At 33.7% G+C, this 22,297-nt stretch overlaps 2 protein-coding genes across 6 annotated transcripts; one reads left to right on the top strand and one right to left on the bottom strand.

Moving 5' to 3' along the window:
- The first annotated feature begins 1,875 nt into the window (after positions 1-1,875).
- On the top strand, positions 1,876-6,219 carry LOC129873023 (lactoylglutathione lyase GLX1). 4 transcript variants are annotated; one of them, XM_055948009.1, is made up of 9 exons: positions 1,876-2,001; positions 2,671-2,792; positions 2,883-3,007; positions 3,496-3,560; positions 3,638-3,850; positions 5,122-5,169; positions 5,256-5,363; positions 5,726-5,878; positions 5,992-6,219. In XM_055948009.1, the coding sequence occupies exons 2-9, from the start codon at positions 2,674-2,676 to the stop codon at positions 6,040-6,042; spliced, it is 882 nt and encodes a 293-aa protein (XP_055803984.1). In that variant the 5' UTR covers positions 1,876-2,001; positions 2,671-2,673; the 3' UTR covers positions 6,043-6,219. The 4 variants fall into 4 exon arrangements, with proteins under 4 accessions (XP_055803984.1, XP_055803983.1, XP_055803985.1 ...); XM_055948008.1 differs by having other exon boundaries at positions 1,879-2,001; positions 2,668-2,792; XM_055948010.1 differs by lacking the exon at positions 1,876-2,001 and adding an exon at positions 2,008-2,111.
- Positions 6,220-7,155: 936 nt separating this feature from the next.
- Positions 7,156-16,354, bottom strand: LOC129873836 (arogenate dehydratase/prephenate dehydratase 1, chloroplastic). Of its 2 annotated transcripts, none has more exons than XM_055949027.1 (11): positions 15,858-16,354; positions 14,808-14,857; positions 14,626-14,718; positions 14,336-14,536; positions 14,036-14,116; positions 13,877-13,972; positions 10,643-10,720; positions 10,468-10,557; positions 10,323-10,390; positions 8,178-8,259; positions 7,156-7,652 (listed from the first exon to the last, which is right to left on the bottom strand). In XM_055949027.1, exons 1-11 carry the CDS (start codon positions 16,144-16,146, stop codon positions 7,596-7,598), a joined length of 1,185 nt encoding a protein of 394 aa, XP_055805002.1. In that variant the 5' UTR covers positions 16,147-16,354; the 3' UTR covers positions 7,156-7,595. The 2 variants fall into 2 exon arrangements, with proteins under 2 accessions (XP_055805002.1, XP_055805001.1); XM_055949026.1 differs by having other exon boundaries at positions 14,808-14,875; positions 15,858-16,353.
- Between the last annotated feature and the right edge of the window lie 5,943 nt (positions 16,355-22,297).

Here is a 22,297-nt window from a genome sequence, read left to right on the forward strand (position 1 = left end):
TATGGTCTTTTAGAAAATTTGCATCATGATCTGTACAAAGTCTGACTCGAAGTTTGGTTAAGATGTTGAATGTCATTCTATATCTGAACAATAAATATTCTTTTCCATTTAACAATTTTTGTCAACCATTAACTAAAAGTTGAGAAAATGGTAACGTATAAGGTTTGAAATATTTTAGTTCTTCATATACATGTTAATTAACTAAAATAATTACTATATAAATAAAGTGATCATTTCAATTTTTCATGTATGCCACATAATTAAAACAGTTCTTAATGTGTAAAAGAAATAATTATATTAATAGTAAACCTTAAAAATAACCTTCAAGAGATTGATCATATTTTATTCAGTTGATCAATCTTTAAAAGGAACACCACTACGTGCGTGTGTGTGGCTCTTTAGATTTTATTTGATATCTGGTCATATGTATTTTAGTTCAAAGGTTTAAGAATTTTTATCTGTCCATCAAAATAATAGTAGGAAAATATAATATATATATATATATATATATATATATATAAAAGGTTGTAATTATTTTTGTCTAGAGATCTAAATATGTTTTTTTGAACCCTAGGGATTACCCGCACTAGGCATTAGGCAAGCCCTATACGACATGCTCGACTTAGAAGTCATTGAGGGAGGATCAATTCCGAATTATCTGTGTGGATAACCACCCTCCAAACCAACTGAGCCATCCCGAAGGACGATCCAAAAATGTTAAAAGTTGTTAAATTAATAATTTGCACACCTCACTTTGAAGTTTGAAGTAATGCGAAAAAACATATATAAATTTGGGTTGTAAATAATTTTTGAAATTCTTATCCATAAAATCCACTCGTAAATACAAAGTTTATAGTACAATTTTAATAGGAAAAACTAATTAATTACACAAACATTCCTATCATATTTACTAATTCTCCGTATAGTTTGAAATAATAAATGTTGTTTCACTAATTAATAATTTCATACTATATTTCAAGTCAGATACACCTCAATACACTATACATAGAAAATCAAATACATTTTGAAATACAAATATATAAAGAGAGGCGAGAGGGAGAGTCACTGTATCCCTAGCTACATGCGAATCCACTTAAATTCAATAGATCTGGAATAAATTACACCTAATTTTGACTTTGTGTATTTAAAATACATGTATACGAGGATCAAAATATGACACAAATAATAATTTTGAAAACTCAAAGAAAAGGTGTGTAATTAGACGCTATACTAGTAGAATTTATGTTGTTTGTCCATTTGAATATACTCTACAAAGGAATCAAAGCTATGCATAATAAGTCCAGACACAATGTGGTGTTAAAGGTGATAGTTAATTATGTAATGACAGCTTTTCTTGTTCAGACATGAACTTGATGCCAATTATTTGCACGTCTGGTTTTCTGTTTTGTGATTAATGTAACGTCTGTAATTTTCATAAACTTACTGTTTAAGCTACAATGTGGTAAGATTTATTGTCTAGAGTTAAGAATTAACTCTTTTTTTATGCATAGTTATATTCTCTTAATATGGTAAAGATAAAATATTTGTCTTCATTTTCTAAAGTAACAATCAATAATTTTGAATTATTTAATTTTACTAAGAGTGACAATGAAAGTAATCCGAATGGAGTAACTATGTATGTGAAAAAAAGAAAAGAGTTTTGCATCATATTACTGTTGTTTGAATATCCAGTTTCAAAAATAAAATCAAAATTCAACAAAAATATAAGTCGCAACAATTTTGCTGCCACGTTAGAAGCAGTAGGTGTTAAAATACAATGTACCTTAGTTTGTTCTATCCAATAGCGTATTGACATCTCAATCTCTCATGGGGTTTTCCGTCTTTTTAATTCCCTTCCTCTTACAACACTCTCTAGTATTCGACCGCGTGGACATCGCACCGTAGTATCGACCGCATACGATAACAGCAGCATCTTCTTGTTTCTAGGTTGTTCAATTGGATTCTTCACTTTACACGTAGCGATAACTCTGTCTCAATCTGGTAACACTTTTTCCTCTCTCTCTGTATTTTTTTTTCTTCAATTTAGGGTTTTACTATATTTCTCAATTCTTCATCGCAAGGTGAATCTGTAGTGAAAACTACTTTAAAGGGTAAAATAATTGTATTTCTAGTAAATATTTTGAGAAATTGTTGATTCCTTGAAGAATTTTTTAGGACGAATGTACATGTAACATAGTTGTAGCATTTGATATCGTAAATGAAGCTTAAAAATGTTAGTTTTGTTTAGCAGCGTCAGCTGGCATTGTTCAGATGAGGAAAGAAAGAGATCAAAGGAGTTTCTTTGTTGTTTTTGTTTTTTTGGGGGGTGAAAATGGGTAAGGAGAGATAATAGTAGTTTGTCGTTTTTTGTTTGTGATATTATCAATTTGTTGATCACAAATATCGAGTTTAACTTGAAAAATATAACTTTATTGACTACAATGTATTCAAAGGGGAGGGGATAGGATGCGAGGGAAGGGGATCTCCTACTTTCATATCAAGGGTTTTGTGTAATGTTTGGATCGTGTGATTGGTACTTTCAAATCATGATTTATATCCTGTAGGGGTTTTGTGATAGAGGTTAATGAATACTTTTGTATGATTTGTGTTTTTGTTGTTTGTTTTGAGCTTCATTTCTTTCATAGCATCTACAATTTTTAATTGAAGTAGAACATGGCGGAAGCTACTGCACCAGCTGTCCCAAGTACTGAGTTATTGGAGTGGCCAAAGAAAGATAAGCGCAGGATCTTGCATGCTGTATATCGTGTCGGTGATCTTGACCGTACCATCAAGTAGGTGGTCTGACATGATGAGATTCTTTACGAAAGTGTTGATCTTGTTTTCTTGATCAGATAATAGTAGTATCTTCTTGTCGTTGCTAGGTTTTACACAGAATGTTTTGGGATGAAAGTGTTGAGGAAGAGAGATATTCCAGAGGAGAAGTACTCGAATGCTTTTCTTGGTTTTGGCCCTGAAGAGTCTCACTTTGTGGTGGAGTTGACATATAGTACGTTTAAGCTTTTATCTGTCTGTTAGAACTTACATTTGGATTCTTAATTCAAGATAGCCCCCTTATCCATTTCATAAAAGAAAAAGATTGTGGTCATCTCTCTATGGGCTTCATATCATGTGATAAGCCTCTAAAGAAGTGTGAGCTTTGAGATTTAGCCACTCATTTTAAAAATCCTTCCCTGAAAATTACAGAGATTTGTTGTTTTTGGGTTGTTATCTGGGTTTTCTTAGGGGGATGGGGAGACAGTTGGAGAATAAAGCATGAATAACATTGTTAGGATACTCAGTATATGGTCCTGTAGAGAGCCGCTTGGAGAAGGGGATGCCAGGAAGTGACTTGATTTTACTGAACCAAAGGCACATTATTTGGTTAAGGAGCATAGATTTTAATAATAGTTTACCTATTATCCAACACCAATAATTGAATTATATTCTGTACCTTGAAGCGCAATTTTCAAATCTTACATAGATACCATTGTACAGATTACGGAGTTGATAAGTATGACATTGGAACCGGCTTTGGGCATTTTGCTATTGCCACACCAGATGTAAGTAATTTTCAGTAAGCAAAATTATGTGCTTCTTTGATTTCTTCTAAATGTGTCTTGTTCCCCCTTTCCTCAAGGTTTACAAACTGGTTGAGGAGATAAAAGCAAAGGGTGGAACTGTCACAAGGGAGCCTGGTCCTGTCAAGGGTGGATCTACTGTTATTGCTTTTGTCAAAGATCCTGATGGCTACCTATTTGAAATCCTCCAGAGAGAGTCTACTCCTGAACCACTTTGCCAAGTGATGCTTCGTGTAGGTGATCTTGAACGCTCAATCAAATTCTATGAAAAGGTGACTTTCTTGTAATTATATTTGCTCTTTTTAGATATCCTTGTGTGTTATATCCTTGATCTGCCAAATGCAAACTTGACACAGAAATTTCCAGCATGATTTGAAAACAAGACGCTTGTTATTTTTATGGACATGTGCATTAGTCTCAAGTCTAGTTTATACAATACACCTAAAGCAATGCAACAATAACAACAACAACTAAGTTCAGTCCCAAACAAGTTGGGGTCTGCTATATGAATCCCCATTTCTTTATTTAAGCTCATATTATATCATTATCATAACTCTTATAAAATAATCATAACATCATCAGATTAATTAAAATAAAAGTGAAAAATACATTAATAATATATAAATACTACTACTACTACTAATAATAATAAAAGTTTCATATATGAGTCTAAACTCTATCCTCAATGAGTAGTTATCACCTATATGAATTTTTTTCTTCCATTGTGCCCTATTTTAGCTAAGTAAGCATTTGCAGGTATTTTGATACAACTTTCTTCCATGTAACTTTAGATCTGCCCCGTTCCCTTTTAAACACTTAATTTACCACAGTTTCACACGTACCTACTGATGCATCTATAGGTCGACTCAGAAAATGTCCAAACTATCTCAAGCGACTTTCTGGCATTTTATCCTCAATGTGCACTGCTTGCACCTTCTGGTGAATGCGGTCATTTCTAATCTTATCTAATATGGTATGACCGACATCCATCTTAGTATCCGCAACACTCATCTTGTGGATATATTGGACTTTAACAACCCACATTCTCTACCATATAACATAGCCGGCCTTATAACTATTCTATAGAACTAACCTTTCACTTTGGTAGGTATCCTTCTGTCACATAACACCTCAGTAACACTTTTCCATTTGAATCATCCAGTTTTAATCTTATGAGTAACATCTTCATCTATCACTGTATTCTCTTGAAACAAGCAGCAATAATTTCTTTTATTTCAAACCAAAATATGGATAGCATTGGGTTAAACATGTTCTGGGGATGAACCTTTACTTTTCTTTAGCCTTAAACAATGTGGCCCTTCAAATTTGTCCAAGCTATACCACTGTGACAGGAATTCAGAAAGAAGATATTTGCTATGCATTCCTAGTTGTTGCTCTTTTTAATGGTGTTGTACCCATATGATGGCTTTAGACATGAATACAGGTCAGCTTGGGCTACATTGTAATCATCTATGTTGTACTTTTTTTAATCTACAGCACAGTGTGCAATTTGTGGTTTGACAGAATTTGTCTTTGAATGCAGGCACTTGGGATGCAAGTGGTGAAGAAAGTTGATAGACCAGAGCATAAGGTATGTTTGATTTTTGGTCTTGCTAGCCTTTGGATCCCAGATTACGTATACAATATAATCGATGCTTATCTTTTATGCTTGTGCAGTATTCTATTGCTATGATGGGATATGCTCCAGAGCACGAGACTATTGTTCTTGAGTTGACATACAACTATGGTGTGACCGAATACACAAAAGGAAATGCTTATGCACAGGTTGGTTTACTAGCATGCATGTTTGCTCCTCATTTCAACTATTTTATCCCCTTTTTTATTAGTGTTAAGAGTGGGCATACTTGTTCAGGGAATTCCTTTGAAAGTCTTATCCGTTTCCTTCTTCTCACTCTAAGGAATGATCATTCAAATTCTTTTGGCTCTTCTTTCCCTCTTTCTTTTTTTTGTGTTTGTGCGTGATAATCCATGTTTTCTGGCCGAGTATAAGAATATACAAGCATTTTATTCTCTTTCTTGATTGAAATTCACTTGGAACTGTCGTTGGTATCACCATGATCAATGTTTAACCATGTACTTCATTTCAAACATCTTATAGGCTGAGTGTTCATGTGATTTTGTTCCAGGTCGCAATAAGCACTGATGATGTCTACAAAAGCGCTGAGGTTGTCAATCTTGTTACCCAAGAGCTCGGAGGAAAGATAACTAGACAGCCAGGACCAATTCCTGGACTCAACACCAAGATAACTTCTTTTCTGGATCCAGATGGCTGGAAAACAGTAAGTGTCTGGGTATCACATCCTGTATGATTATTTTCTGCCCTTTTGCAAGGCATGTTAATGGGATATGAGCTCACTTTCTGTGTCCTTACCTTTGTTGTGTTTATGCGTAGGTGCTGGTTGACAATAAGGATTTTCTGAAGGAGCTAGAATCGTCGAAGTAACTGGTCAAGAGTTGTCGTATTTTACTAGATATAAATAAGTAGTCCGCTGTGGTGTTTATCTTCGCATGCAGACTTATGCATATGTCTAGCAGCATATTCAACTACTCCTTTAAGCACTTGTCCAGACATTTTCGTTTGTTTTACAATACGAATATGACATCTCTGACTTGTTGCGTATGTCTTGCTGGTTCCTATTCACCTCGAGTTTCTATGTATGTATGAAATTATCCCATCAGCAAGTGCGGACATGAAATTTTACAATCACTCTTGCTCAGAGGAAGCGGCTATGACAAATTATAAATGTTAATGGTTTTTCCTTCTGATGACAAAACTGCTTATCGATAACATTTGGTATCTTTTATTCATCATGCCTATATTTTATCTTTGCGTTAGCAATTAAGATAGGTAAAACAATAGTTTCAGACAGAAACAAAGGTAAAGACCTTATTTGAATATTAAGATGTGCATTAAAATTTAGATGTTTGAATCTGAATGTATGTTTGAATACAAAATAATCAAGATTATTTGTTCTTTCAATATTTGGATCTATTAAGATTAGTAATAAGTTCAATTAATTTAATACTATATGAATAAAATATTACAAGAAAAAAGTATATACAACAGTAGTGATGGTAACCGTGTGTGTCGATTTGGGACGATGTCAACCGACGATGGTGATTGTGGGTAGTATCTTGGGGCACAGTAATCTGTGATTATGGTGGATGACAGTGATAGATAAAAATGATTCAAATGATGATGGTGATTAGCGATATGTAGTGGTGATAAATGATTGTGACTGTCAATAGTGATTAATGGATACAATAGTGATTGATGGTGATGGTTGTAAATAATAATTAATGATATTGATGGCTGGCTGTAACGGTGGTTGTAGTTGAGACTACATGATTGTGGGTAATAGATAGTAGGTAGTGGTGATTGACGAAAGTGGTAGTTTTGACTGAAAATAATGGTTTGTGAATTGTCATCTCTGTAAAAGTTGTTAATATAGTCATCTTCACAACATTGAAACTTTGTTATAGACCTTTATAATTCAAATCTATTTAGACAGAAAAACGAACACACTTGTTAATACCTTTAATAAATGAGGCCTAATAAGTACTATCGACGGAAAACTTTGAATCCTATTAGAACATAATAGGGGTATTTTGAATACAAGTACTGAAGTTAAAAGATGTATAACATAAGGGCAGTGGATACACTAGCAAATGCATCCTTTTCGTCGGCAAAGGGGGGAAGTTCTAAATGAGGTGGATAAACAATTTGCCCATTGGACAAAAGCTACAGGTGAAGCAATAGTTAATTGCTATCCTGAGATTTGCTAACAGCTAGCCTAGAAAAATAAGGGGTGGGTGTGAACTGAACCAACAAATCTTCTAAAATGCTGATGGAAAGAATATGAGAGCACAGGGCAGGCACAACTATGGCCTATGGGACTGGAAGTTTCCAGCAGATAAACATACAACAATTTGAAGTTGAGCAACTCCTCTACAAGTTAAATCTCCCAACATAACATACTTATGGAAGGTAACCAATCATAGATTTGTGTCCATGGGATAGCAGCCAAGAACTCGAATGAATCTTGCAAATTCCTGTATAGAAGAAACATTAAGAGATTTAGAAATGTGGTGTTCAAATTGCCAGAGCATAACATACAAGCTGCAAATAGAGTATATAAAATAGGAGGAGAGACGACAACATTATGCCTCAATCCAAAGCAAGTTGGGGTCGGCTGTAGAAACCTGCACTGTCCACGTTTGGAAAATATGTGTGTGTGTGTGTGTCTATGTATACATATACCAACAAGTTTCTATAACACAAAAAGGAATAGAAGGAAAGAACCAAAAAAATAGCACATGATGTTAAGTTCAATCCTGTTGCCCCAAACTCTAAACATAAGCAAGGCAAGAAGGCAACATCTCTCTTGGATTTTTAGACATTAACATACTGATGTTGATATTAACAAATAGTAAATGCAGTTGGAAGATCAAGTGACAAACAGGTGGCACAAGATAGCAATTTCAACAGCAACAAGACAACACATATAGATGGTAATAGAGAAACCTTAGCAACTTGTTTTCTCGCTGAGGGGTCATATAAGAGATAGTTGTACTAACCTGAAGATGCTCAAGAGCATATTGAGCACGGGGGTCTGCCATAGATGTTTCAAAGTCAATGTAAAAGAGATAGTCAAAGTACCTGCCATCAGAATCAAGTCACTTTCTTAGATTCCACAGCAACACAAGTAGGCCTAGTTCAAATGTACCCTAGGCATGAAAAGAACATGAAGTGCAACATGTGCCTGTGTGTAAACGTAAAGGATCATCCTGCACTTGTTCCTTCAGCCAGAAAAGTTAAGGGACTGGAGCTGCTGGATGTTGTTCAATCTTGCTATGACTAAATAACATTTATCATTTGGAAATGTGGGAGAGAAAAAGATGATAATAAAGAGAAGGGAGTATTGTGAAATAAATATATGGTTTGAAAAGGAAGTGAGGAACTAAAGATGGTCACATTAATGGGTACAGTTATCCTCCTAAATCTTTTGCTTCTTACATTTAAATTAAACAAGGATGAACACTAATTCAAAACTTCCAATTCCACCCTTTTCTTCCCCAGCAAAGTGAAAAGGATAAACAAAGACAGCCATCTCAATGACTTGTCCGATACCCTTTGTTTTCAAAGCACTTGAACTATTTTATTTTTCTTTTTTGGATAGGCTTTAGGCACTTGGAACATTTTATAAAGCCATATATGTACCTTTAACATATTTGACAAACAGAAAATTAGAAGTACACTGTGCTATCAAGGAGCCTCTATAGTGGCATATCAAACCTATACCAGACGAAAGGACTAAAATCACTAGCTTGTAGATCCTCCATCTTTCCTCCAAATTATGTTTCTTTATCAACATGCTTCAGTAATCACGACCTCGAAGAAGGGTTGCGGGGCATGGAGTGGGACAAGGCCATAATAAGGAATATATAGTAGGAGGGAGAGAACCGGTTAAATGCACCTTACAACAAGCCTTTTTTTTTTTCAGAACTGCAAATGAAACCAAGGAAAATGTTTGACGGAAAGTGTTTTCCTAGAAAAAGTTTTCTTAAAAAATAAGTAATTTTCTCACTTTTTTGTTGTTTGGTAAGTAAGCAGATCTATACATAGAGCCCGTTTGAATGGGCTTAAAAAAGTAACTTTTATGTATGAAGTGCTTTTAGAACTTTGAAGTGTTGAAAGTTATTTTTATAAATAAGCAGTTGGGTGTTTGGATAAAAGTGCTTATGATGTGAATTTTAGGGTTAAAAGAATAAAAAAGGTAGTTTGAGAATTTAGTTAAAATATAAGGGATATAAAAGTAATTTCCATGGTCAAAGAAAATGACTTTAAGCACTTTGGAAAAAAAAGTTAGGAATCCTAACTTTTCATTTTTGACTGACTTTAAGAACTTTATGGCTTAAAGTCAGCATTAGGCAAACACGTCCAAAAGCTAAAAAGGGGCTTTAAGTTGGTTTTGACCAACTTAAAGCCAATCCAAACGGGCTCATAATCTAGGAAAGTACTATGGCATGGAGGTGGGGTGGAGGATGAGAGTGGTTGGGGTGTTAGGAGTGTGGAGGAGATAATGAGTATGCATTGATGCTTATGAAACTTATTTTCTCTACTCCACTAAGAAAGTCATTTTCATATATTTAAGGAACTTGTTTTCCTAAAAAAATATTTTTCAAAACATTTTGACCAACCAAACACGAGAAAATTGGAAAACATTTTCTGTAAAATGCTTTCCTTCCTACCAAACACACCCAAAAAGATAATTTTTGCAGAATCACTTTTTTCTTTAAGAAGAAAGCGAAGTTGTGGGGTGTAAAACCAACTTTGAATGTTAAGAAAACTATTATATCAATCAATCAACTATGGTCAATTCCAAACTAGTAAGAGTCGGCTATATGAACCCTTTGTATCCATTCCACTCTATTCACGAATTCATTTAAAAGATTCATCATCTATTTTTACATTTGATTTTAACCCACTGCAACCCTCCTCTATTTAGATGTGGGATCAGCTGTACTTGGCGAAACTCATACATGGGGAGTTCAAGCTTATATTTCTCAAAATTCCTAACTGAATAGCGATAACAAATAATGTTAATGGAAACCAAGGATTATAAATCAAAGATATCTGGAGGAGAAAAGATAAATTAAACAATGGTTTCAGTCGGTTACTATTCCATAGTGCTTAGTGCAATAAACAGATTTAAGACTCACTTGGCACTTCCTTTGTTGGAGTCATCTACTACCCTTAAAGGGCGCTTCTTTTGTGGTCGACTCTCGATCTGTATGAATGCAATAGAACATGTCTCAGAGCCTTTTAACTAGAGAAGGGAACTACAAGCATTTCCAACAGAAATACCTTTGTTAAATTGATCTCTCTCAGAGCAAAAACTGCTAACGCCTTGAATAGAACTCCAGGTCCTTCTTCCAGAGTGAAGACAATGCTAGTCTAGAAAGTGTTGGGGAAAAGAAAAGGGAACATCAGTTCTTTGAATGAACAAAATAAGTAGGATAAAGAAGAAATATGATATTACTTTATATGGCCTATCAGTTCCCGGAATTATGGGCTCCCTTGCTAGAATCAGAAATCTCGTTATATTATCTGGATCATCCTGGTTAGAGGGTCATTCAATTAAAATCACATTACTGAAGTTTCACAGCAGATTATAGCAAATAGAATTGGCTAACTGGTTTGCAGTTTTTAGCTGCACCTGCTCGGTCAAGAGTAGAACCAAGTTAATAAAGATGCTAAAGCAGAGAAAAGATCTAAAAATTAAATATCTTCTATGGTTGAGAACAAGTCTGTCTCAGAAATGCGTTAATAACTATGTTGTTCGGATAAGGATGCAGGTGTACGATACAGGTGTGGATCTAGAGACCAGATTCGTCATCACATAAATTTTAGGATTTGAAGGCGTACGTTGGCACATCTTTATTGTTGACGAAATTACTGTAATATTTTTAGTCAACAATACAATTTGACTCGATTTCTATTTAATTAAGTTAAATGGCTATTGATTATTGTGTAATTATGAATATTTTTTACGTTTAATTAGTTAAATCTTCAAAGTTTACTTGTTACTATTCAACTTCATTGATGGGGATAAGGTTTAGAATTCGACACGTATGCAGTGGCATTTTTGAAGGATCCGACTTTGCTTAATAAGGCAGTTGTAGTAATAAACACAAAGACGCATCATGCTAAAACTTCTACTAGCCCATCCCAGTGTTGTCAAAGACGTGCTTAAGCCCTAAAGCGAGGCTCAAAACGTATTGAGCACTTCGTCTTGCTTAATGTGTGCTTCACTGTCGTCTCATCAACGTTCTAAGGTATATTTTCCCTTGCCAAAGAGCCTCTTCTGAAGACGCAACACTAAACAACTGATATTTCACTCAGTCATAATTTTTTTCTTCAAACTCTTTGTTCATATATCTTTCATTCATGCTTATAATTATTAGCCTTGAACTAAACCCATATATATTTGTATTTTTTCGCCCTTTGCGGTTTTTTCAATAAAGCTCACGCTTTATTTGCGCTTAAATCCCCAACGGACCTTAGAGCTTTTTATGCACTTTTTGCTTTTTACAACACTGGCCCATCTAGACAAGTTTTAATTTGTTTATCTTGTCAGTTAAGACTTCTCACATTCAAAAGATGAAAGTTGCTGAGATGAGAATGCTGAGATGGATGTGTGGGCACACCAGGAGCGACAGGATTAGAAATGAGGCTATTCGGGACAAGGTAGGAGTGGCCTCGGTGGAAGACAAGATGCGGGAAATGCGACTGAGATGGTATGGACATGTGAAGAGGAGAGACACAGATGCCCCAGTGCGGAGGTGTGAGAGGCTGGCCATGGATGGTTACAGAAGAGGTAGGGGTAGGCCGAAGAAGTATTGGGGAGAGGTGATTAGACAGGACATGGCGCAGTTACAGCTTACGGAGGACATGACCTTAGATAGGAGGGTGTGGAGGACCCACATTAGGGTAGAAGGCTAGTTCATAGTCTCGTTATTCTTCTCTATTCATAGGTGTAGTAGTGCATTACGATCTCTTGCGCTTTGACTTCTGATTTCTGTTATTTCTGTTATTATTTATTACTTTCTATGCTTTGATTACTCAATTTTACCTGTGACGCTTTCATTATTTATTTAATCGTTATTTGTTATTAGTATTTAGTTATTTGTATTTATTTGTTACCTATTCGTTATTTGTTTGTTGTTTTTCTCATAAAGCTTTTAATTTTCTATTCTTATCTAACATTTTTTTTATGCATTTATGCTTTCACTGAGCCGAGGGTCTCCAGGAAACAGCCGTCCTACCTTGGTAGGAGTAAGGTCTGCGTACATTCTACCCTCCCCAGACCCCATGTTGTGGGATTTCACTGGGTTGTTGTTGTTGTATCTTGCTACTGCACAAACCAAAGACGACTTCTACACATTTTGAAATCCACATGATTCCACTCAAAGTATCCAAAGCTGATTAGAGGAAGAGAAAAAGGGCGGGAAAGGAGAAAAGCATGTAGACATGAGAGTACCAATATTCCCCTAATCTCCTGCAGCAGAACACAGAGCAAGAAATGAAGCTCAAAAGTGTCAAATACAGCTATAAATTTGAACTCAAACTTAGAAGTTAGGACCATTACTATCTGCAACCAAAATGCCTATATTGGTGCTGAGTTTATGACAAGGAAGATATTAGTGATCATGGAATAACCTCGCCATACCCCAAACACCATCTTCGTTGTTTAACTATCTTTACACTGGCCATTGACCTACCATACTCCTAATTTATCTGGGTTCACAACCAGCTAGGCGAAGCATACATGGGTGGAGTTGTGCCCAAACACATACAGATATGATATATTTTAGCAGACTGGTTCACAGTTGGAATTGCCTCTGAAACATTCTTTATTTTCCCAGATTTACCAAAATGAAACATCCTAATTTTGACACCATGCAAGTTCCTTAAAGGAAATGTATTTATTGCTCATTACAGGCTGGATGAGCAGTAAAATGGAAAATGTGTATTTATAAGCCAAGACCAAATCAATAAATATCCGTGATCTGTTTCTTCATCATCCAAATCCGACCATTAAAAAAACATAATAATCATTCAATCAATATTGCTAGCTCTTACTCTTAAATTGCTTATGATTCCATCTGAAGATAGAGACAAAGAGTGAGCAAACTATATCTTCTGTAAACCACATTTATATCAGTTCTTAGATAGGGATAACTACAGTGAAGGAAAAAGAAAAGACCAGAAGGTATGGTAGGTTGACCTATCAAAAGTCAGCCAAAAAGACCAGAAGGTAGTAGGTTGCCCTACCAAAAGTCAGCCAAGATATTCAAGATCCGGGCTTAAATTCCTAGCTTGAAAGCATTCTTTGAAGCAAAAATTCCGGTAAATCAACATTATTGGTCGATACGCGAACTATGCAAATGCTATTATTTTATGAACGTGTAAGTACACTGGATATTCATACACTCATATCATGGGTGCCCACAACGTCGGTGATGTGAGCTCAAGAACTAAATCATTAAAAAGACAACAACAACAACAAACCCAGTATAATCCCAAAATGTGGGGTCTGGGGAGGGTAGAGTGTACGCAGACCTAACCCCCACCTTGAAAGGTAGGGCGGCTATTTCCGAAAGACCCTCGGCTTTAAATCATTAAAAAGACAATCAAGTGCAATTTCCAAAAGATACAATATAGCATAGAGTAAATACAAAAGGGAAAACCTCAAGAAATGCAAAATCCTAACCTGAATTCTTTCCGCAAGAATGCTCAGCCCGTAAATTTCTGCAGCTCGAGCACTTGCAACAGCTCCAGTATCTCTCGCCCCTTCAGATGCGATAATCTGTTGAGGTGTCAGATAATGTGGAAATAAAACCCGCAGAGATGAGAGAATTTAATGGAATACCTGTGCAGCACTGGAAGTATCATCACTACTGAGCCTTGCAACGCCTAACTTATTTAACATAATGTTGCATTGTTCAAGTGCCTAAAAGAAAGTACTGGTTGTATTAGCATTTACCAAGTAGAGATGGAAGCAAGAAATATTCGATGTACAAAACTAAAGGAAGTAACTGTTTTATTTTAATTTATCAAAAAGGAGCTTGTGTCTAATTCAACCCTAAACACTAATCCAATTATTCTACATCTTTTTAAATTCACGAGGAGAAACATCAGATTCTTCTGAATAATGAAATGAAATGATAACCTGAGGGTGGCTAACGACGCGCTTTAATTCCTCTTTCCTGATTCCTGGCAAGCCCAAAAGGCAGTGGTTAACAAGCAACTGAACTTCTCCCACAATATGCAGCCTGTGCCGAAGGAGTAGATCGTAGTTACGGTGGATGCTCCCAGCAACTGAGTTTTCGATTGGGAGTACAGCTTTGTCTACTAACCATAATTCAACTGCCTGAGAAATGAGAACTAATACTATTAAGGTGTGAAGAACTGCAAAGTGTCTTCAGGAACAAAGTCACTTTGATCGAAAAACACAAATACCTTAAATGCAGCCTCGAACTGATCACATGGGACAGGTTCACATTTCGGGTATGCTTTAAGTGCAGCCGCCTCACTATATGCACCTGGACTTCCCTATGTGAGATAAAGAAGATTAGTTTATGAGGAATCTCACTTAAGAACGGAGTTAAAATGTTAAGAGCATGGAGGTCCTTGCTGCCTACCTGATACGCAACTCGCACCTTTGAACCATCACGGTGACCACAAGAAAGATCTGTCGCAGATAAGGGTTCTGCAATGAGAAAAAAAAGTATGCATCTTGATGTAGACAAAATAGAGCACAAGAACTGAGTTTGACAAATATTAATCTTGTTGGAATATTTATCCAAATGTTTCCGACGTTTTCAACCATGACAAAATGTACATTACATTAACTTATTGTTGAAAGTGGTTGTTGCCTACATTCTATCTTCCATGATAGTTGTGGAGTAAATGAAATCTAAAAAAATCCATTTACAGAAAATGCACGATGTTTTCTACCAAATATTTCTTTTCTTGTACACTGTCAACAGAGGCAACAATTTGAAATTACATTTCCTTCAAACTTAAGTAGCTTTGTGGATGCTGAAAACACAAAGTAATCAATTTGGAGAAAAATGCCAAATGCATTTCACAGGAAGAAACACAATAACACCAAAATGGCACTCAGCAGGGGTGGAACTACAGTTCTTATTATGTGTTCGGCAGAACCCATAGCTTTGGCGCAGACTATGTATTTATGTTTAAAAAATACAATTAATTCATATAAATAATTTATTCAGAACCCCAAAAGCTGCTTTTTCTAGAATCTAGAACTCATAAACTCAAAATTCTAGCTCCCGCCTTTTGCAATCAGGCAACACTCTCTTAGCAGATTCTTGCAAAGATTGTCACATGTTATGTACAGAAATATAAGAGAGCCCATATAAAGAAAGCTAATTATCACAGACCTAGTTGGATCTTTAGGACAATGACATACACTAAAAAAGGTTACAACTTTACCCAAAGATCAATCTTTTCATCCAATTCTCACAAAAGACCTCCCTTTTCAGCATTCTATAAGAAGAAAAAAACAATTCTATTCTGATTCTGTGAGAATCCCACCAAAAGGACTTCCTTCTTATTCTGAATTTGTCTCAAAACCCTATTAGGCATTAAAAGAATTTCTGAATCACACAAACTAAATTAGCAAAACATTGAATGAAAAGAATCCAAAAATAAAAATAAAAACTAACTTGGTAAAGATTGTAAATCCCTATGAAATCCTTTGGATTGGATGATGTGGGTTTCTTGAACAGAAGCATCCCCAGGTTGTGCCAATGGCTCCTCATCTTCCACAGGAGTGATAGCTTTTTCAGTCTCGGATAACAAAACCAAACATTCCCATTTCTTATGGGCCCTGAGATTCAAGAAAGTTGATCCAGAAAGGCTAGACCCATAACCCAATTTCAAAGATTGAGGGTAAGTACAACAATGCTGCTGATTGGTACAACATGCCCAAATTGGCACAAGTTTCAAAGCCATGGGTAAGAGTACCAGTAGTTCCAATGAGTATTCAGACACATCAGACTTTTAAACAAACAATGATAAGACAGTGTCCTATGTTGTTTTCTAATGAAAATTTGAGTCCTAAGAGGAAGGTGGATTCTTGGAAAAACTCAAAAGAAAATGTAGAAATGATGGAGAGGTAGGTAAGCAGAATGTTGGCAACACGTTTTCAATTGTGTTGAACAAAAAAGGAGAAGAGGTAAAGCGTTTTAAATAACTATCAGATTTCATAAATTAAAAAAAAATCTACTTAAGCATATTCTTTATAGTGAGTTGATTATTAGAGTAGACCAGATATTGGAGTTTTAATTCAATTTTCAAAATTTAAATTACATTTGTATTATAATCACTAGTTCCCACTTTTATTTTCATAGTTGTCAAATATCAAACATTTAGTCATGGTTTCTCTCTTTAAAATAAAATAAAATAAAAGAGAGAGCACATTTCCAACAATTTCTTTTTTGGTAGATAAGTCAGTTGTTCGATGCTTTTTTTTAGGTCAAAAATAATTAAAAAAACAAGCGACACTTGATTCGCCATAAGTTAAGGTCATTTTAATAAGGCTATCAGATAGAATATGATAGAGGTTCAATTATTGTTGTTTTGCACAAGACTATGTCCTTAACTTTCACGTTGAGTTCCTTCTTCATAGTTAAATTTGATGATACATTTTGACAATGTTACCTATAATAAAAGGCTTGTTAGGTAATCGAAATTGCTTAGGTCATTTTACACCATAATCACTGCATTTTTTTAAAAATGAAATACTTAAGTTATTATCAATACTCTAAATTATGTATTGGATATTATACTAGATACTCTATATGTTAATTGAATGTTGTACATTGAATACTATATTCATTGTAGTTTCGAATTGAATATTTGTGTTTTGTATGAATTGAATACTGAACTTTCGATGCTACTAATCATCCCATGCTAATAATCATAAATGATGTAATGAAGCGATTATATTCATGTACTGTCTAATCGCTTCTGTACAATACTTTTTCAGTCTATCTTTTTCTCATAAAATCATCCATAATCAATTTTTTAATCCCCCACATTAAAGCATTCGTGCATCTCGTCTTCACATGTCCGTTTCATCTCATGTTATTTCCCACATTTTATCCTCCTCCTAGGTCACACCCACCTTATCTGTGATATCTTCCTTTTCATACTAATCTATAATTATATTGATTAAAATTTCAGCAATTATTTTTATTTTTACTTTATATTTTAAATAGATAAAAATAAAGAGTTGAATTATGTTTTCATAACATATATTCAAAATTGTTCTTTGCTTTAGTAATACTAAATGTAAAATAAACTTTTGATATATCATACCTATCTTTTTTTGTAATTTGAAATTCAAAAGCCCTTTTGAATAAACTAGTCAAACATAATCTCAGCATCAACTAATAAAAAAAAATTTAAAAAAATACTTCATTTATATAAAAACTTATCCGCACTCAGTATTTACATCAAATCAATAGATTTACCACTTGACCATTTTTAAATTAATATACATTCTTACTTCATTAAATCAATTACCTATAATAAATTTGTAACATGATTTAGTATAAACACTAATGCGAACAAGTATTATTATATGAATTGGAAAGTTACAAATTAATACTGTTTCTCTCCAAGAACTTAATTAAAGCTATTCCGTTTGTTGTTTACAGTGAATTGAACCATTAATTATTTGGTACTAATATGTTAGACATTGTATGGTTTAAAAGAGATAATTCTACCATCATATTGTTATCAAGGCTAAAGAATAAAATTTGAATGCTACTCCTCAAATGGAATGCAATCAATCAATCCATTATTTTTCTCATTCCAAAATGTAGTGCTATTGTTGGGTTAAAAAAAGTATGGTTTGGTTAGTGTTTTTTATTTTGAATTTGGCGGAGGTTGGAAGATTCTTAGCCAAAAATTCACCCTGTGACTTGTGACATATCAACCAACTTCTCATACTATTAGATTGAGGGAGTCTGCGTCGGTACGGATTCAATATATATTATTTTATTTATTTAATTTATATAACATAAATAAAATTTGGAGAGTAAAATTATTTTTTTAAAATGTATTTTAAAAAATAGATATTTTAAATTATTAATTTTTATGATTTTAAATGTATTTTATATTATTTTCAACTAATATATGTTACTCCATTTGTGTTCGGATGTTTTCGATTATTTTTTTGTTTTGTGTTAAGGGCTTATAAACACAAATTTGAAAAATTTTATTGTAATTTCGCTCGTGTTTGGAAACATCAATTTTTTTTAAAAAAAATAAATGTGATAAATATATAATTTTAGTTTCTTTTTTTAAAAAAATGCCTCAAAAATTATTTAGTTACGATATATTTGTGCATGAATTATTTAAAAAATATTTAAAATTTATTGATATTTTAACGAAAATAATAAGTATAGTTATGTCGCAAAATTAATATTGCATACGGTAAAATTTATTCAAAATATTTCTTTTATTAATTATGATATATTCAAAGAGTTATATTTATTTTATCACGAATCTACACCATATCCAAATGCATACAAACTAGGATAAGGAAAATAAATTGTTGACATCTCCAGTTCCACACGTGGAAGTGGATAAATTGCACACCATGTTAGTAATATATAGGTGGCAGCAAATGAGAGTAATAAGTCATAATTTTTTTTGTATTTATTAATTATCAAAATAGGTAAAACATATATGTTTATTCATGTCTCTGTCCAACGTTTTGCTCAAAAGAAAAATTAAAATTCTTCTTCTTTCAAGAACAAGTAAGTTACCCATCATATGGGCATGAACAACACAATTCAAGAATCGTTTCATTGTCTTTTTAACAAAAGGTAAAGCATATACCCTTTTATAAATTTATGCACGATGGAAAGAATTGTTGCGGGAGAAATATATTCATGCTATACTGGAGTGTCGAATAGAAACCAATTATCCATCTTATGTTATTCGAGCCCTCATTTAAGGTATGTTAAGGCGAAATTCTTTTTTTCATATCACATGAATTCTAAAAATTTATAAATTATCGAATGAGTTATTTTTACTATTCTATTACTAAAAAGACCCTCTGCGAAGGACATTGAGATGTCATCTGATATTATTTCTTGATTATATTGTATCGTTATCACACTTGTATTAATGTGAAATATGTTTGATTTATGTTTGTTGGTTAAAGTTATTTTGCGTTGAATTATTATTTCTTGTGTCTATTGGAGAACTCTTGTCTTAATAATGAGGCTAAAATATTGGAGAATGATTATCTTCTGGCGAAGAAGGTAGTTGTTAATCCACTCTTTCTCATCAAAAGCTTTTACAAAAATGTTATTCGAAAACGACATTTATACTAAATCTTGTACTTTATCCCTTTGGTTATATAATTGTCAAGTAATATGTTTCAAAAAAGGATCATACTATTAATAACTTGAAGTTGTTTATAATAAATTAAGTTAGGCATGTCAGTCTCCTTTTGAATTCCTAAATGATTAATCTTCTAAGTTGAAGTCGGGGTTTTGCCTCACAGAAAGAGTGGGAAATTCATCCCTTCGAGCCTCTTGCAGTGACAGAGGCAGGCGATGCCAGTGTACTCGCCCACATGCAGGACATGAGACTCAAAAGCTTCGAGTCTATCATGAATTTTATAGGCCAAAATGGTTGTATCGTGTGAGTATCCTAAATTTTAAGTTATCTTTCTATAATCGAGTTAAATATTCAGCTCTATTATAAGAGTATATGAGGTTCTACAAGACATTTGCATGCTATACAGAAGTGGTCATGAGATTAGGAGAATAAGAGTACTAATGAGTCAAGATTGGCTAAGTTCTTATTATGGCCTAATATGTGCATTCAAAATTCATATCATATATGGCATATTATGCATTGACTTCGAGCTATAATGGGAGGTAAGGGGCCTATTTACCCAGCATACTATATATATTGTACAGATGGCCACAGGTTGGCAATATGATGCTAGTTAGCTATCGAAAAAATCGCCATTGCTAGCATTTGGTTGGATATGCTATGCACTTGCATTTATATATATGTATTCAAGACATACGACTACACGAGCATTTCATGCATATTTGATTATTACGAGGTCAGATGTCGACCATGAAGGCTATCAGAGTTTCTGTTTCAGGTGGTATTCCTATTACCTTTTTTTATGCAGCTGTTTATGATTCTATTTTTCGCCTTTCATACCAGTACATTTTCATTCGTACTGATGTCCCATTGCCTGGGGACGCTGCATTCATGCTGCAGGTTCAGATAGAGGTCCTGATCGGCTTTTGCAATAGGGGTGTTGTCACAACTGAGAGTTGGTATGCTCCATTCTTCCTGGAGCAATTGGTTGTCTGTAGGTTTGTCATACTTGAGTTTTTATATAATTGTTGGTATTGTTGGAGACTTTTCCCAACCAGTTGAGTTGTAATATTCGTAGAGGCTTATGGACATACTTGAGTGGGTTTTTTCAGTTTCTATTTATAGCCTTGTCGGTTTATTGTATATATGATTTCAGTTAAAGCCTTGTCGGCATGCTATTTCTTTATCAGTTAAGTTGGCTTTATCGGTCCTTTCATTATGTCATTGATATTGTTGTGACCTCGCCGGTCTAGTTATTTTCTTTCAGCGGGTTATTGTATTGTGATGGCCTTGTCGGCCCTCATAGTATCATTCTTTTTATGTAACTATTGGTTCACTCGATTAAGTGAGGCATCAGATGCCTTTTGCGCCTCCCCTAAATTGGGGACGTGACAATTTGTTACTGTTTATGTAACACGGATGGAATTATAATATTTTAAATATTATTATTTTTTTGAAAAATCAAGTTCATTGGGTGTTCCCATGACTATTTTGTTCATTAACTAAAAGAGTTTTCATCAAAAGGCATGTTTAAATATTTTCATTTGTTAGTTATTATGATTAATAGTATATTTTATGTAATTTTTAAATGATATATGTCATTTTATTTGTTTCAATTTATGTTACATCGATAACATTTTGAGAATTAATCAATTTTTTAATGTTTTATTTTTTTTAATTTGTTAATTATTATTATTATTTATAACACTTTTATGTAATTTTAAATATATAGTAAAATATTTTAAGTTGTTAATTTTTGCGATTTATTATAATTTTTACGTAATTTTTAAATATATAATATATTGTTAAGAATTGTGTGCTTGTAGCCTTTTATTAGATATTAAAATATTTTAAATTAGTTATTGTGATTTATAGAACTTTAACGTAATTTTTAAATATATAATAAATTAAAAAATAAATTAATTAAAATAAAGAGAATACTCCAATTTGTCGGAACACACAACTGAAACAGACATATCGTCTAAGAGCTTGGCACTTCCTAACCGCTTATATATATATATATATATATATATATATATTAGAATGCCAATCTTCATTTACTTTTATTTTTTCTTTTTTTAAGGATTAATACATCACTAGCCTCTTAAAATTTGTCAGTAAATTACATTCAAATACTTAAATTATGATATGTATCAATTGAGCAATTGAACATATAATATAATATTTATATTAAGTATTTTTGATTCAAATTTAATTTTTTTTGTGTATGTTCTCAAATATTCATAACATAAATATTATGAGAGGATATTATGAGAGGTGGAGTATCAGGTTGGGTTATGAGGGCAATAAGGGTGAAGGTGAAGAGAGATGAGTTGGAGAACGGAGAGGACACAATTAATGTGAAATAATCACTTGTGGAGCTTATTTTTCTCCTACTTTTTTTTTAAAAAAAAAAATTAATTTCTTCATTGAAAAAAAAAACCTATTTTCCTAAAAAAAAAAAATTATTTCCCACCCATTATTCAGTATTCACATTGGAGTCCAACTATATCCGAATTCGCGTTGTGTAGGGCCTCATTCGGGGGAAGGTCTCCCTACCAAGGATTTTTTCATATTCATGGCTCGAACCTGAACATCTAATTAAGGAGGAATAACCCCATCCACTGCTCTACATCCTTTGGTGGTTAAAATAAAAATTTTGATCAGCCTAACATGAGAAATTAGAAAACAATTTCTATTTCCACCGTACCGAACACACCCTTAATTTTTTTTTCTCTCTTCT

Source organism: Solanum dulcamara, chromosome 11, assembly GCF_947179165.1.
Source record: "Solanum dulcamara chromosome 11, daSolDulc1.2, whole genome shotgun sequence".
Lineage (NCBI taxonomy): Eukaryota > Viridiplantae > Streptophyta > Magnoliopsida > Solanales > Solanaceae > Solanum > Solanum dulcamara.